We start from the raw sequence: 16,493 nt of genomic DNA, 5'->3' as shown, positions 1-16,493 counted from the left end.
GTGTATCATCTTGTGCACATGTGTTAGCATATTTTCATAAACATTTTCAAGGGTGTTAGCACTCCACTAGATCCTAAATGCACATGCAATGAGTTAGAGCATCTAGTGGCACTTTGATAACTGCATTTCGATACGAGTTTTACCCCTCTTAATAGTATGGCTATCAATCCTAAATGTGATCACACTCACTAAGTGTCTCGATCACTAAAACAAAATAGCTTCTATAATTTATACCTTTGCCTTGAGCCTTTTATTTTTCTCTTTCTTCTTTTCAAGTCTAAGCACTTGATCATCACCATGGGATCACCATCATTATGTCATGATCTTCATTTGCTTGACCACTTGGAATGTGCTACCTATCTCATGAACACTTTGATAAACTAGGTTAGCACTTAGGGTTTCATCAATTCACCAAAACCAAACTAGAGCTTTCAGGGATTGAGTTTGATGCTATTCGCTTAGAGTTTTGCAAACGTCTGCTTAAGATCAACAACGAGGTGGTCAGCCCATTTGGACTTAATTATGATGTCATCGATGTAGGCCTCAACGGTCCACCCGATGAGGTCCCCGAAGCATCTGAGCATACAACACAGGTACGTAGCCTTAGCATTTTTTAGTTCGAACGGCATTGAAACATAGCAGAACGATTTGAAGGGGGTGATGAAAGACATCGTGAGTTGGTCAGACTCTTTCATCGTGATTTGATGGTAGCTGGAGTACGCATCAAGGAAGTAGAGGGTTTCTCACCCTGAGGTAGAGTCGACTATTTGGTTGATGCATGGCAAAGGAAATGGATCCTTTGGACATGCCTTGTTGAGACCCATATAGTCAACATACATCCTCCATTTCCCACTCTTATTTCGCACAAGAATGGGATTAACTAACCACTCTAGGTGGTACACTTCCTTGATGAATCTAGCTACCAAAAGTTTGGCTATCTCCTCACCGATGGCCCTGTGTTTCTCCTCATTGAAGCGACATAGGTGTTGCTTCACCGGCCTGGAGCCCGGGTGGATCTTCAAGGTATGCTCGGTGACCTCCCTTAGAATGCCTAGCATATTCGAGGGTTTCCACACAAAGATGTCTTTATTATTGTGAAGGAAGTCGATGAGCGTGCTTTCCTATTTAAAGGAAAGCGTGGTGCCAATGCCTACCATTTTGCCTTTAGAGCTGTTGGGGTCTATGAGGACATCCTTAGAGCCCTTGGTTGGTTTGAACGACTCGGTCAACTTCTTAGCATCGGGCGCTTCTTTGGTGACCTCCTCCCTAAGGGCAGTGAGTTCCTCGGAGGCGACGATCGCCGCAGCGTGGCCGCAGCACTCGACCTCACACTCATAGGCCTGCTGGAAGAAGGTGCCAACGGTGATGACCCCATGGGGGCCCAACATCTTTAGCTTGAGATATGTATAGTTGGGGATGGCCATGAATTTCATGTAGCATGGATGTCCCAGAATGGTGTGGAAAGTTCTGGGGAACCCAACCACCTCAAAGGTGAGGGTCTCAGTCCTATAATTGAACTGATCCTTGAAGTTGACGGGTAGATCGATCTGCTCGAGTGGCATGGCCCGCTTCCTGGGCACAATGCCATGGAAAGGCGCTTGGGTTGGGCAGAGGCGTGTCTGGTCGACGCCCATCTCGTCGAGCGTCTTTGTGTACATGATGTTGAGGCCGCTGCCCCTATCCATCAGTACTTTGGTGAGTCACTTTGTGCCAACGATCGGGTCAACCATGAGCGGATATCTCCCTAGGGGCGGGATGCTATCTGGATGGTCGGCCCGGTCGAAGGTTATGGCGGACTCTAACCATCGAAGGAAGGCAGGCGTGGCTGGTTCGGTCGTATAGACCTCGTGGCGTGTGACCTTCTAACGACATTTGGAGTCATAGCCTCATAGGCCATCGATCCTCCGAAGATCATGAGGCAACCGTCCAGCATTGGAAAGGCATTGTCCTTCTCCTCAGCATTGTTCGCAATAGGGGTAGGGTCCTTCCCTTGCTCCCCTTTGTTGAAGCCTTCAAACAAGAACCACCGCATGAGGCTGCAGTCCTTGAGCATATGCTTAACAGGAAAGGTGTGGTTTGGGCACGGCCCCTCGAGTAATTTTTCGAAGTGGTTCAGAGTGCCCTCCATGGGCTTCCAGCCACCCTTGTGGTTAGCAGCGGCTATGAGCGAGTCCTCGCATTGTTGCTTCTTGTTCTTCCTTTTGGCGAAATGATTGGAGGTGCCTTCGTCGGTGCTCTCGTCCTGCCTTACCTTGCCCTCGAGACGATCGAAGATTGCTCCGATCGCCTCTTCTCCTGAGGCATGGCTGGTGGCAATGTCTAGGAGCTCCTTGGTGGTTCATGGGCCCTTGCATCCTAGCTTATGAACCAAAGACTCGCAGGTAGTCTCAGACAGGAAGGCTCCTATAATGTCGATGACGTTAGGGAGCTTGTTGCACTGCCGGGAGAAGCGTTGGATGTACCCACGGAGGGTCTCACCGGCCTTCTGATGGCAGTTCTTGAGGTCCCATGGGTTCCTAGGGCGCTTGTATGTGCCCTGGAAGTTCCCCACAAAGATCTCCTTTAGATCCACCCAACTCTGGATCGCGTTGGACGGTAGGTGTTCCAACCACACTCGTGCTAAATTGACTAAGAACAGTGGAAGGTTGCGGATAATGAAGTCATCATTATCCGCACCACCGGCTTGGTAGGTAAGCCGATAGTCTTTGAGCCAAAGTCCGGGGTTTGTCTCCCTAGAGTACTTAGGGATATTGGTAGGCGGTTGATACCTTGGTGGGAATGCAGCGTTAAGGATGTGCCGACCGAAGGCCTAAGGGCCTGATAGGCCGGGGCTCGGGCTCTGATCCTCACCGCTATCGTAGCGTCCGCTACGATAAGGGTGATGGTCATGATGGGCTCCTTCTCTCGGGTCGTTGTAGGTGCGTCTACGGGCGTCGAGGGTGCTGCGTGCGTCGTGGTTGCGACTGAGGTCTTGATGCACTGAGACCATGACATGCTGCCTGCCACCTTGTGGTGTCTAATGGACTAACACGTCCCTGGCAGGGCACGTTGAGGTTGTGTGCTGGCTAGCATCGAGCTCGCGTCATCGAGATAGCAAGCTCTCAGCCTGCTGCTATGTCGTATGCTCGAGTAGCATGTGAATCTTATGGTGGGCCTGATAATCCTCAGGCATCATGGCCTCTGGAAGGCCATGGAGCAAGGCCGTTGCGGTGGTGATGTTTTGGTTCGCCTAGCGAAGTGAGGAAGGGCTTCAGCATCGGCGATGATCCTTTGGTTCATGTCATGGGCCCTGGTGCGCGTGCACCCACCGTCTCCATGGCGTTTGATCTCCCAATCGACCTTTGCGCATTCCCGCACAAGTTGGATTCTGGCTTTTTTGATCTCCCGCTTTTGGGCTCTTAGTTGCTCCACCCCTATGCGAGGTGGGGCCGCTGTCCCCCCTTCGGTTCCATCACCGAGGTTGCCTATCGGGGTAGCCTCCTCTGTGGAGATGCTTTCAATGTGTCCCTCGGGGGTACCCACCATGAAACATTCTAAGGAGGGGTGATGGCTCCCCCTACTGGAGTCAGAGCCAGAGTCTGACCTTGGTTCCTCCACGAGGAGGCCATGGAGGGATTCCATGACGCTTTCAATCATTCCCATGAACTCATTGTTCGCAGGGGACAGGATCATGCACTGCGCCACAAGGTGGCTAACGGTCGCCGCGGCTTTGCGAAGACTGAATGGAAGTGCCATTGGGGTGCTCCATGCGAAGTGTTCTGGAGAGAGGGTGAGGCAACATGGGTCCACCCTAGATGGCTAGGGTCTAAGGGAGATGCCAGGCTAGCGCTCAAGCCTCCCGTAGTTGAAGCCGATGGAGGAGAGAGATTGGATGGCGGCGTGGGCCAACGCCAACTCTCCTCCCATCGTGACGATGAAGTCTAGGTCACCAAAACACACGTGTGCGCTCGGGACCTAGCTAATTGCGTGGCTAGCCATCCGATGCCTAATTTGGAACACGCAAAGGCCTCTACCTGGCGCACCAACTGTCGGTGTTTCGAACAAACACCAACTAGTAAATTTATATTTATTGTGCGTTAGGCTCAGATGGTATACTAAAGGACACAAGGTTTATACTGGTTCGGGTATAATGTCCCTACATCTAGTTTGCTGCTGCTCGTGTTATTAGTACCGAAAAAGGTTCATAGTAGAGGGTACAAACGGTCGAGAGAGGGACATATCCCAAGTCTCTGATGAAAAGGTCAAAAGGATGCCAAGAGCTCGGTTGCTGCTTGGCTATGTGTTGTGTGTCAAATCGATCCATCCCCTTAGTGGGGTGCCCTGCCCTCCTTTTATAGACCAAGGGGGAGCAGAGATTACATATGGGAGAAAGAGGAAAAAACCAGAGGGTAGAGAAGGTCCTTCAAAGGAGTCGGGTCTTCCTTTCCCCTTGTTCCTGCCCTGCTGACATGACAGACCGTGTCAAGGATGGCGTGTTCGCTGATCCTTATAGGGTTGTGCCCTGGCCTCATTCAGCAAGTGGGTACATCCCATCCTACACTAGCGAACGGCGCGGCGTGCCAGGAAGTCGAGCTGCGACCCTACGAGGAGTAGATGGGGAAGTGACCATACGTCCGTCACTGTAGATGATGTGAGTTCTTTTCTGGATTGTAGTGGTTGTCATATGCTTATCTTAGGATCTAGGGTCCGAGGGCTGACGGCGTCGTCCACAACACTGTAAGACAAAAGTCGGCGCCTACAACATTGTTCGGGCTCTGTCAGGCTAGAAAGGGCTTAAAGCGCCCGTCCCATCATATCCTAATGGTACCTTTCTACAGGCGTGCAGAGCATGGTCCTCGGTACTGTGGTTAACTTGAATGTCCTATCTTATCCTGTGCCCGTCATTATGAAGGAGCAGGGCGTAGTCGTCGGGCGAGGTGGAGCCAGCCCTAGGAGGTCGGGCGAGGCGAGGCCCGTCCCTAGTCATCGGGCGAGGCAGAGCTAGCCCTCAGGGGTCAGGCGAGTCGAGACCCATCCCCGGTCGTCGGGCGAGGCGGAGCCAGCCCTTAGCCGTCGAGCGAGGCAGAGCCAGCCCTCAGGGGTTGGGCGAGTCGAGACCCGTCCTCGGTCGTCGGGCGAGGCGAAGCCAGCCCTTAGCCGTTGGGCGAGGCGGAGCTAGCCCTCATCATCGGGCGAGGCGGAGTCTGTCCCTAGACGTCGGACGAGGTGGAGTCTGCCCCTAGACGTCGGGCGAGACGGAGTCTAGCTCTCGAGGGTCGGGTGAGGCAGAGCCAACCTTTAGGGGTCGGGCGAGGCACGGCCAACCTCGGGTCATATGGACAAGAAGTGCAATTACGTTCTTGTCCGCTTGAAAGCATCAATATTTGATGGTTATTAGCTTCATCTCATTGGGTACCCCAGTATTAGGTCCCCGACACCTAGGCTGAGAGCAATGATAGGGTGCCCTAGCACGAAGCCGCGAAACACCTCCAGCCATGCCACCAAGAATCGTAGACACAACGAAGATGAGATGGGCATTTAAGTAGAGCAAGAATTCACTGCGCGTGGCTTGGTCCTTGAGGACGTCCACCATTGCTTGGAAAAGATGGCTACCAGCTCTTTCCTTGGCAGCTATGGTAGTATCAACGAGTTTCATTTGTTGAACTTTGTGGTGCAAACCGATTCCACAAGCACAACTTGGAACTAGAGCATGAGTAGAAGAGGAGGAGAAAGCCGACTATGATGGTAAATGATCATTGAGAATGGTATGATGTTTGAGAAATGAAATGAGTGGTAAGTTCACCTCTAGCAGTACAAGCAACAAAGTATAATAATAATATCCACGAAACAAAAACAATAGCAAATGACACAAGTTAGCAACCAGACATGAATTGGCAATGACAGTCTAAAGTTGTACTTACACATACCTCATTCGTCCCTTTTTAGTTGTCATTCTCGCTTTTTGAAAAGTCAAATGTACTCAACTTTAACTGATTATACATAAAAACATTAATGTTTAGGCCCTTCTTACCTTATATCCGGTTTGTTCGGCTTCTTTTTTCAACCAGAACAGTGTTTTTCAGCCAAGTTTCAGCAAGCCGAACGAGACCTTATGGTACATAATTAATATAATTAGATAGATCATTCAATTTATTTTTATAACAAACTTGTTTAAAGATACCAATGTTATTAATATTTTTTACAAACTTGATTAATTTTTAAGAAGTCTGATTGACGTAAATAGCATAGCGACACCTAGGAACCTATGACGGAGCATGCAGAGACGGTGAGCGCGAGATATATGACGTGGCCACTGATGCACGCCCACGTCCTAACCATTACCGTAGATTCCGCCCAAAATCAACATTGAACCACACAGCCAGACCTGACGATCCCAATCTACCTTTTCACTGCCCGTGGGGCCCAGGCCGATTCCTGAAACAAAACCTGTGATGATCTGTCAAACAGAAAGGTCACGGAATTCACAACAGGAGATTCGCACATACAGTAGAGAAACTGACATTGTGGTCCCACTAGGACACTTGGACACTGTCCCCAGCTGTCAGGAGCACCCTGACAGATCACGCCTCTCCAGCCTTCCTGTTTTTTTAAAAATAAAGGGAAAAATTAGTTCTGTAGCATCGAAAGATCGCGACTCACATAAAATACCACTGAAAGACATCGGTCCCGTAAAATACCACTGAAAGGTGCACATGTGAACTGAAAGTACCATTCTGTTAGATTTGAGCGTTAGGTCTGTTAACTTAGACTAAAATACCCCCAAACCGTTACAAGCGCTCTAAAAATATAACAATCAAGCCCCAAACCGGTACAGGAGCTCTAAAAACATAAGAACGAAGTACAGGGATGAATTGACAGCATTTCAACACATACAAGTCACCATATGCACTAAATATTGACCAAGCACATGAAAAATATTCTGGTTCAACACATGGACTAATATTGACTAACACATCTTGCAAGCACATGGCCAGATAAGTTCACAGTAGAGGAACCATATTGGTTTGGTCCAACACATGCCCAAAATAGGTTTAGTACATGACTTTTTCCTACATCAACAGTTCAATAAAATGATTCAAGATCACACTAGCCTAGTTTATGATGACCCTCCTAGCAATGCCTCCTGGTGATGTATCCAGTTGTGCTGCCATTTGTCTTGTTATTGGCCCTGGACTCTTGTTGGTGTAGAAACAGAAGCTGCCATCCTTCTTGTTGTTGGTCCTGGACTAACCGGTGCTTGGATGGCTAAGGAAGTAGAGGGGCTAGCTGTAGCTATACCAGGTGATTGAGTGACTAAAGAAGTAGAGGTTATTCCTATATCATTCTTTGAAGTACCACCTCCTCCCTTTCTTTTCCTACATAACAACAATGTAATCAAGTCATTTTGCATGTAGGGTAATTCAGCTAAAACATGAAACTTAAAGTTTAACTTACCTAGGTTCAACAGCAAGTTCAGTAGGGGGCTCAGAAGAAGTAGAGGTTCCTGTAGCATTCTTCTTGGACTTTTTGGAAGCATTCTTGCATTTTGAAGTACCACACCCTCCCTTTCTTTTACTACAGAACAGCAATGTAATCAAATCATTTTGCATGTAGGAAAAAAAAAGAAATCGATTCTGTGGTATAGATCTCATTTTATCCTTTGATGATATGAGATAAACCGAACACACTGATGTGTTGAGATTTAATTACATCTTCTATCATGGGCAGTCAGCTAGGCTTATGGTCCCGGACGGCAGTATGTCAGATCAGATCCGACCTGACATGGCAAGGTGCACCAATCTGTTATGGCAAGGGAAGCACAACAAGGAAGGCCGGGGAATGCAGGTCAAGGGAGAGACGGTTTTTGGAAGAAAATCTGGAACAGCTTCAATGTCATAGTAGACAAAGTGGGCGCTTGCATTAGCCAAGACCTTACCCAGCAAGATTAGTAGGTAAGAAATGAATTTGATTATCTTGACTCTTTTTTACGTTACCCAGCCACTACTGAGGCTAGGTCAAGCAAGGCAAGGAAACTAAGCATGCCCTGAAAGGATCCGATGGTCCACTCTTCCTTGCAGTGTTGAACACTTGACCAGTCATATCACTACGAAAATCTCAAACTATATATAGCCCCAGGATACAATTTGATTCAGCATCCTGTAAATTTTAGTCCTGGTGTGCTAGGTATAAGAAACAGAAAATGGATACTGTGAAGAGTAATTTTATCCAGAAATTGTGTCAAATGCTTAGTGTGTTTTAACTTAACGATTGAATTTTGCAGGCAATATATATTACTGTAGATTTTGCTCGTCTTCATATATCAATTGGATTAGCAAGTGCCATTCAAGGTATGCATGTGCGTTGCAATTCCAAGGGAAATCATAATCATCCTTACCTCAACAGTAGTTGCTAAAACTAAAAAGTATTGAATGGCTTCAATGAAAATCCCAGGCTTTGCCCTAGCAAGGCCAACAGCACAAATTGCTTGCTCATCGACATTATGCTCTTGGCACTGCCCATCCCTGGGAAATAGAAAAAAAACAATTATATAAGCAATAAGGATGGCATGTCTCCATTGAGGAAAAGGTATCATTAGACCACTTACGAGAAAGTGGAATCACTTGAAAACTGCTATTAAACCCAACTCTGCTGTTTATATCTAATAAACTCAAATCAATGATAATGGGCTCGTATAATTTTAGCATGGCCAAAAGTTCAGAAGTAACACATTATAGACCATACAATCATTTGATTCAAAACCAATATGAAAATAGACAATGGAAGGGAATATAATAATGGGCTTGTATAAACAATTTTACAAAACAACAGCACTGTGACTAACTAACACGGAACAACAAACTGAGAACGAGATAAATCTGAGTACCAAGTAAGAATCAAGTTCGTTATAAAGGGTATTCCCTTTTAACAGTTTAAGGCCAATCACACATGTAAAAAAGAAAAAGAAAAAGAAAACAAGTATTAGTGGTTTACCATTTATCAAAACACCAGACGAAAAATGAATTGTCAACTGTTGCCCAGGCTCGATGTATGTCAGCAAAAAAACCCGCAAAGAGCTGTTCCTTCACCGGCAGCTGTGTTATATCTTTCAATCAACATAGGAGGGAGTTGACGAGTTTCTGCAACTTCCACCAAAGAAGGCCACTGGCGAGACAAAATATGTATTAAGAGGACATAAAAGTGCATTTTCAAAATATTAGTGGAACAACTTTATTATTAACTTCAAGTATAACTCAGAATAAACACATATGGTAGAGAAGAGTAGGTCCAGCAATGCATTTCTGAGACCATGCAACATGACCATCATGTCCAATGTCATTAAAACTTCTTCTTTAAAGAAAATTTTCCAGCGTTCAAGATAAAGAGTTCCAACATGTACCAATGTGTTCGCAGTGTTTCATCCTAACAGCCTAAGAACTAAAACTTAAAACATGAACTATTTCATAAATCCAACAAACAAAAAATGCAAAGCAAAACCAAAAACAACTATCTACTTTAAAAGTGTGAAGACTGGACACTACAACCCATGCTCAACCAACCAAAGCAAGCAAAATGTCCAGTTCCTACCTCCTCAATTCAATTAGCAATACTATAAGAATCTGTCCCTTGAATGAATGATGTCACCAATCTGAAAAGCTGAAATTCTTAACTAGGGTTTCATTCTTACCCGTCGAGGATCTTAGATCGATGCATTGTTCCACCGCATGCGCACTGGAGGAGGAGGAGTCACGGCCGGCGCAACACGCAGTCGAGGAGGAGGAGGTGGTGGACGGCGCAGGCGGCGCGGCCTCCGCGTTCCGAGCGGCCCGCGGCGGACGGCGCGGCCTCCACACAGGGAGCGGCCTGCGCGCGAAGAGGAAGCCGCGGTGGCCGGCGTAGGAGGCCCTCGGAGCTCCCAGGCGGCCGGCGGATGGGCGGAGGCGGCGCAGCCTCCGCACGACGAGCGGCCCACGGCGGACGGCGCAGGCGGCGCGGCCTCCGCGCGAGTACCAGCCCGCGGCGGACGGCGCGGCCTCCACACGGGGAGCGACCTGTGCGAGGAGAGGAAACCGCGGCGGCCGGCACAGGAGGCCCTCGGAGCTCCCAGGCGGCCGGCGGACGGGCGGAGGCGGCGCTCCCAGGCAGAACCGAGCGCGGCGCGGCTGTCTCACTTGCGCAGTGCAGTTCCCGTATGAGGACAGGGATGAGGACAAGGCAAGGGCAAAAATGTCACTTACCTTTTGGAGTCTAGGTCAAATTAACGCTCCCGAGTGTAAAACCTGACGGAGTGCTATTTTTAGTTTATGGTGACAACTTTCAGTGCTATTTTATGGGGCCAAACTCTTTTAGTGGTATTTTATGGAGTTCGCAACCTTTCGATGCTGCAGAACCAATTTTCCCAGAAATAAAAACAAAGCAAACAAAGACAATTTTTAGCTGTTGCTCTCCGACGACTGCAGCCACCACTGCCCATCCCGCTGCCTCTTCCCGCTCGCCGCCGCCGCCGCCACCGCCGCCTATGGCGAGCCTCCGGCTCGCCGTCACCCACTGCCCGGCTCTCCCTCTCCCGACCCCCCATAGCCACCTTCGCCGCCGCCATCTGCACCTCCACCCCTACCCCAATCCCTTCTCCCTCTCACCCCGCATCTCCTCCCACCTCTCACCTATCCCTCGCCGCCACCTGCCCCCGCTCCTCGCCTCCGCATCGGCCTCTCAAGCGGTAACCAAGCCGCCGCAGCCGGCGGCATCGGGCGGTGCTAAGCCGCTGCCCCTCTTCATCTCACTTGCCGCCGGCCTCGCCGTCCGCTTCCTCGTGCCGCGGCCGGCCGACGTAACCCCGGAGGCATGGCAGCTCCTCTCCATCTTCCTCTCCACCATCGCGGGGCTCGTCCTCGGCCCGCTCCCCGTCGGCGCGTGGGCGTTCCTCGGTCTCACCGCCACCGTCGCCACACGCACGCTACCCTTCACCGCCGCGTTCGGGGCGTTCACTAACGAGGTCATCTGGCTGATCGTCATCTCCTTCTTCTTCGCGCGCGGCTTCGTCAAGACCGGCCTCGGCGACCGCGTCGCCACCTACTTCGTCAAATGGCTGGGGCGCAGCACTTTGGGCCTATCCTATGGGCTTGCCATCAGCGAGGCTCTCATCTCGCCTGCCATGCCTAGCACCACGGCCAGGGCAGGAGGGGTTTTCCTTCCCATCGTCAAGTCGCTGTCGCTCTCGTCGGGAAGCAAGCCCAACGACCCATCGGCGAAGAAACTCGGCTCTTATCTTGTGCAATCGCAGCTACAGGTAATAAACGCTGCGCTTGAATGCTGGATGATGCAGATGCATGCAGGTTTTATATTAAGATGTTAATAGTCTGATGAATCCCGCTGTTATATCAGATATTCGTGAATGTGAATTGTTTTTATTTTCCCCTTTTTACTATAATCTGTCGCTTCTTTGTCTACCGCACCCTGCATTCGCGACTACTCTCAATGTGTTTATAGGAGGGAGCAATGGTAATTTTCTTGATCTGTAAGGTTCTTAATATTTGTGCGCACTCAAACTAAGTAAGCATTATGATTTGACGCGAAGGGTGCACTTGTAAGGATAATTTTGATGTGCTAAGATACAACCATAATTAATCAATGCAGCAATGAGATATCCATTTGTTTTAGCACAAACTAATTGTGGGTACAGATATTTTTTCTTTGAACAAATTGAAATCTGACATTTGAATTGGAAATTAGCCTCAACCTGCAAGTGTTCTTATATGTTGTTTCTGTTTATGTGGACTTGTGTCCTCTGTAGTTGTACTAGTTATGCTTTCGCTTCTTAATCATAGTGCATTTTAGACATTGATCAATGGATTTACTGTGCTGGTTTCTGATGCTTGATTGACAGGCATCTGCCAACTCCAGTGCTCTCTTCTTGACAGCGGCTGCACAGAACCTGTTGTGTCTGAAGTTAGCAGAGGAGATTGGTGTTAATATTGGAAACCCATGGATTACTTGGTTCAAGGTTGCTAGCGTACCAGCACTTCTTGGGCTTTTAGTGACTCCTTATTTGATTTACAAAATATTCCCCCCAGAAATAAGGGACACTCCTGAAGCCCCAGCATTAGCTGCCGAAAAGCTAAGGTTAATGGGTCCGGTAACAAAAAATGAATGGGTCATGATTGCAACGATGCTTCTTGCAGTATCACTATGGATTTTTGGGTAAGATTTTTCTTTTTAAATAGGATTTTCCCCATGAATTGACTTGCAATCTGAAGCTAAACTTTCAGTAACTGAACTTTTGTATTTAGTTTCACCGTTTACACTGTTCTTGGAATCATGCAAGTAAGTATATATACACACAGCACAAGAGCACAAGTATCTTTCTTGACTGGTGCTTGCTGTAGTAGTCATTGTGATAATGTTCACATCACAGAGCACTGAGCAGCACTCGATTGGTGTAAGCAGCATTGTTCTGTGTGTTTTCCCCTGAAAAGTTCCTTTATTAGTCTGTGGTTCCACTCATGGTTGTGGAGACAGCTAAAATATTCTTTTTTTCTTTATGGCCAAGAGTCAATATGGTTCAAAAGTATTCAGTTTTCCTTTTTTTATTGATGAGGAACAAAAAAGGCTTATCCTGTTTCTGATATTGCAGGGAAGCTATTGGCGTATCCAGCGTTGTTGCTGCAATGATTGGACTCTCAATACTTCTTCTGCTTGGAGTGCTGAACTGGGAGGATTGTTTGAATGAGAAGTCTGCATGGGACACCCTAGCTTGGTTTGCTATTTTAGTTGGTTTGGCTGGGCAGCTTACTACCCTCGGGATTGTGTCCTGGATGTCGAATTGTGTTGCCAAGGTTCTTCAATCTTTCTCATTGAGCTGGCCTGCAGCATTTGGTGTTCTTCAGGCCTCGTACTTCTTTATTCACTATATATTTGCAAGCCAAACTGCACATGTTGGAGCTTTATACTCGGCATTTCTTGCCATGCATTTAGCAGCTGGTGTGCCAGCTGTAATGTCGGCACTTGCTTTGGCGTACAATGCAAACCTCTTTGGAGCACTAACACACTATAGCAGCGGGCAATCTGCGGTATACTTTGGAGGTAATTGTGCTTTTCCACCTCTTTTGTTGAATACATATTTTCCAAGTTTGCTTGCAATCCACCACGTTGGATTGGTACCATTCCATACTTATTTCGAGCCTGGTTCAATACCGATTTATAGAGTAGTTAATTAACTGGTTAGCTTCGACTGGTACTGCAATGTGTAGAACACATTTTGATGCACCATTTTTGTTCTTTTTGTCGATTCAATTTACTAAATCCTTCTCTAGCATCAATTTCTATTTCGCTAGGTAGGACTGTGTATTTGATCCTGAAAACTACTTTCATATTTGTGCACACAACAAAATGATAATTCAAATGGAGCCTTATAATGAAATGAAAGCACAAGCTGCTGCGCATAGACATATGAATGGAGAAAATTCTTTGCTTGTTTTATTAGTTAGGCCATCCTTATAAGGGCTTTTAATATTTGTTCTCTGCTGAGTAACCTGGTGTTTTCCTTGTGCAGCGGGGTATGTTGACCTTCCAGATGTATTCAAGCTGGGTTTTATTACAGCCGCACTCAATGCTGTAATTTGGGGAGTTTCTGGTGCATTGTGGTGGAAATTTTTGGGTCTTTATTGAGTCTTGGGGCAGTGTAAGTACATGAAAATGGTACCATATATTAAACAAGTAACTCATGATCCACCATCGGAAGTGGGGGTTCGTTTTTCTTCTGAGGTGCCTATGAATGCATAATAACAGAGGAACGATCATCTTTAGAAAGTTTTTGAGCATGATCAACCTAGAAAGCAGATGGGTTTTCGTAGGTTGCTAAGACCGTCCTATATATCCTTTGATTTGATTGATGTACCATCATATCTCCTCCCCTCAAAGGAAATAAATGCATGAGTGACTTGAATTTTGATGACCCAAATCTTGTCTTATATCAAATCCTTGAAGATTAAGTGCATGAATGAATGAATATTGATTGAGGCGTCAAATCTTGTGTTTTGAGGCCGCGACAGCCTGCTTCCCCAAGCCTGCTATTTGCCTGCCTGTATACTTGAACAGAGGCGCAGTGTTGCCTGTTGAGGACCACATTACTCCCCCACCGCCCGAACGGCTGTACAAAAACTGTGCAGAACTGTAGTTGTGTACAGCAGTACATCTGATGAAAGGGCACGTGCTAATGCTTGATCATTTAAGGGGGTGTTTGGTTCAAGCTACTAAACTTTAGTAGCTACTAAATGGTTTAGTCGCTTTTAGTAACTTCAGAGTTATTAGAGAGGACTAAAGTCCTTTTAATAACTTTTAGTCATAACGTTTGGTTAAAAAGTTACTAAAGTGACTAAAAGCTATTAAATTTAGTAGCCACTAGACGAACCAAACGGGCCCTAACATCAACTCGACGGAGGATTAAAAGGGCAAGGTTATGAGGTGGCTGTTGCTCCTGGCCTGGGTTGCAACACTTTGGATCTGGACTGCCAGTCAGTCAGCCAGCGTTTGTCAAATTTCTTGGTTGCTCAAGGCTGACGTTTCTTAATACCACATACCATGGCGTAATCTTTTCCTGGCTGGACGAGTTTTGTACAACAATGGCTCCGTTTGCTTCGCTGAAGAAAAAACCGAAATACTGTTCCGTTTAATTTGTTGTGAGAGAATAACACGATTTTAGCTAAAAAAAACGAGCTGAAAAAAATAAATCATAAGAGAAACGAATAGGGTCAAATTTAGGTTTGTGCCTGTAGTACATAGCAAGCGCTTTATGTTTCCTCAAAAAATAAAAAAAACCAAGCGCTTTATGTACGTGATGAATCCACCTTTCGGAGTCCAGCAGGCGGACCCGACCCGGACAAGCTGAAGCTCCCCCAGGAGGACAGGACTCCAGGACCAGGAGGCAGGTGAGTTTGCTCTTTCACTTCCTTGCTCTGCCTCCCGCCTCCGCCGTCGGGGAAGCGTCTTCCGTTCCGCCCTCTGCCGCGCAGTCGCAGGTCCTCTAGTGTGCTCCTCTTCCGTTCCGCATCCATCATTTGTCCATGCGTCCCACGGTGCCTGGAGGATACCAACGCCTGGGGTTGGGGCGCGGTTGAGGTGAGGACGCCTCGCCATGGCCTGGGGAGGATCGAGGGGGTGTGGCCGGGCGCCGCCGCCGGTGCGGGCGGAATGGCGGATACCGCCACGCCGGTGAGGCGGTGACGAACTGAGTTCTTTTTCTTTTCTTTTGAGCTTTTGATTGACGACGAACCAGGTGGCGGCGCCGCACCGAGCTGGGTGGGTCAGCCCAATGGGTATTGGGTGCACCGGGCTGAATATTTTGGATGCTGTCGGCCCACTAAAACATCGTTTGCCTGCTTTATATATATACAGAAAAAAAAAACATCGTTTGCCATCCCATCCGCTTCAACTTCAACTTACGGTAATCCTCCCCTCTTGCCATCTTCCTCCTCTTAGCTCCAAGGCGGCGGCGGATCCTCCTCCACCACCACGGCACCACTCATGGAAGCGGATCCGCAGGATCCTCAACCACGGCGGCGGGCCGACGCCACCCGCGACTCCCGATCATGGTGTTGGTCGATCGCCAGGTCAGAATCAACAATCAAGTCGAAGAATTCATCCCACAATCAGGAGGTCTTTCAAGGGATAATAAGGACATTGAGCTTCTTCTCCGCAAGAGATACTCCAGCAGCAGCAGACGAGAGAAGGAGGTGGCCGTCGGTGAAGAGATGACCCGGTACCGGGCGGATGTGAGGGGCCGGCGTTCATGGTTCCCTCGGGCCCCAGCGGCGTGCGCAAGGAGTGGCCGGAGTGGGTGGATTTCTTGTTGGACCATGACGACGAAGTTGCCTACTTCCTTGGCGTGTTGGACGGCACCGAGCCTTGCCCTCCCCAGGTCGCCGACCCCTGCGACGGCGTCACTTCCCTGTCCCTCAACATCGCTTGGCCACTTCCCCAACCGTTACGGGCGCACTCACCCCGACTCCGCCTTCATCGTCGGCTGCCACAAGAACTTGCTCCTTCTCTGCCTCGGCAGCAAGGATGGATTCTACATGGTTTACAATACCAAGGCCAACTCCATCGCCGTCGTCCCGCGGCAGATTTGCTGCTACTCGACCCACTTCCCCATAGCACGGGTCCGATGGGAGTTCAGGGGGCTCGCCGTCCTACGCTTCTCCTCCAGCGAGGAGCACGATGACTACCTCCTCGCCGAGCTCCTCTTTCGCACGGAAGACCGGAGCGGCCTGGACCCCACAAACAAGGCCACTCTCTTCTTAACTATTTACCACTCTTATGGTGGCTGCTTCTTCGTTTGCCAACTTTATCGTGCCAATTACAAAATTACCTGAGAAAACAGTAACCAGACTAATATTTTGCCATTTTCGCTGACGTGTCATGCCATATCAGCGCGCCAGCGTGGAAGTTAACGCCTCCGTCTCTGCTGACCAACGGCGCCCGCAACTGTTCGTCAGCTCCCCCTCCTCCACGATGTCGTC

General features: G+C 48.3%; 2 protein-coding genes and 1 pseudogene across 2 annotated transcripts; 2 read left to right on the top strand and 1 right to left on the bottom strand.

Annotated features, from left to right (window-relative positions):
- Positions 1 to 1,121: 1,121 nt before the first annotated feature.
- LOC136500293 (uncharacterized) lies at positions 1,122 to 1,685 on the bottom strand. Its single transcript, XM_066495641.1, has one exon. The coding sequence runs from the start codon at positions 1,683 to 1,685 to the stop codon at positions 1,122 to 1,124; it is 564 nt and encodes a 187-aa protein (XP_066351738.1).
- Positions 1,686 to 10,420: 8,735 nt separating this feature from the next.
- On the top strand, positions 10,421 to 14,003 carry LOC136500655 (dicarboxylate transporter 2.1, chloroplastic-like). Its single transcript, XM_066496060.1, has 4 exons — positions 10,421 to 11,266; positions 11,864 to 12,177; positions 12,611 to 13,059; positions 13,529 to 14,003. The coding sequence occupies exons 1-4, from the start codon at positions 10,496 to 10,498 to the stop codon at positions 13,642 to 13,644; spliced, it is 1,650 nt and encodes a 549-aa protein (XP_066352157.1). The 5' UTR covers positions 10,421 to 10,495; the 3' UTR covers positions 13,645 to 14,003.
- Positions 14,004 to 14,913: 910 nt separating this feature from the next.
- LOC136501638 (uncharacterized) lies at positions 14,914 to 16,419 on the top strand (annotated as a pseudogene).
- Positions 16,420 to 16,493: the final 74 nt, after the last annotated feature.

The sequence above is a fragment of the Miscanthus floridulus genome, chromosome 13 (assembly GCF_019320115.1).
Source record: "Miscanthus floridulus cultivar M001 chromosome 13, ASM1932011v1, whole genome shotgun sequence".
Lineage (NCBI taxonomy): Eukaryota > Viridiplantae > Streptophyta > Magnoliopsida > Poales > Poaceae > Miscanthus > Miscanthus floridulus.
This window is presented reverse-complemented; position numbering and strand designations above follow the sequence as displayed.

Bases quoted from the DNA above. Each gene is read 5' to 3' on its own strand.
- LOC136500293 (XM_066495641.1), bottom strand. From the start codon at position 1,685: ATGGATAGGGGCAGCGGCCTCAACATCATGTACACAAAGACGCTCGAC.
- LOC136500655 (XM_066496060.1), top strand. From the start codon at position 10,496: ATGGCGAGCCTCCGGCTCGCCGTCACCCACTGCCCGGCTCTCCCTCTC. The intron at 12,178-12,610 runs GTAAGATTTTTC...CTGATATTGCAG, and splicing joins GTATCACTATGGATTTTTGG to GGAAGCTATTGGCGTATCCA. The intron at 13,060-13,528 runs GTAATTGTGCTT...TTCCTTGTGCAG, and splicing joins ATCTGCGGTATACTTTGGAG to CGGGGTATGTTGACCTTCCA.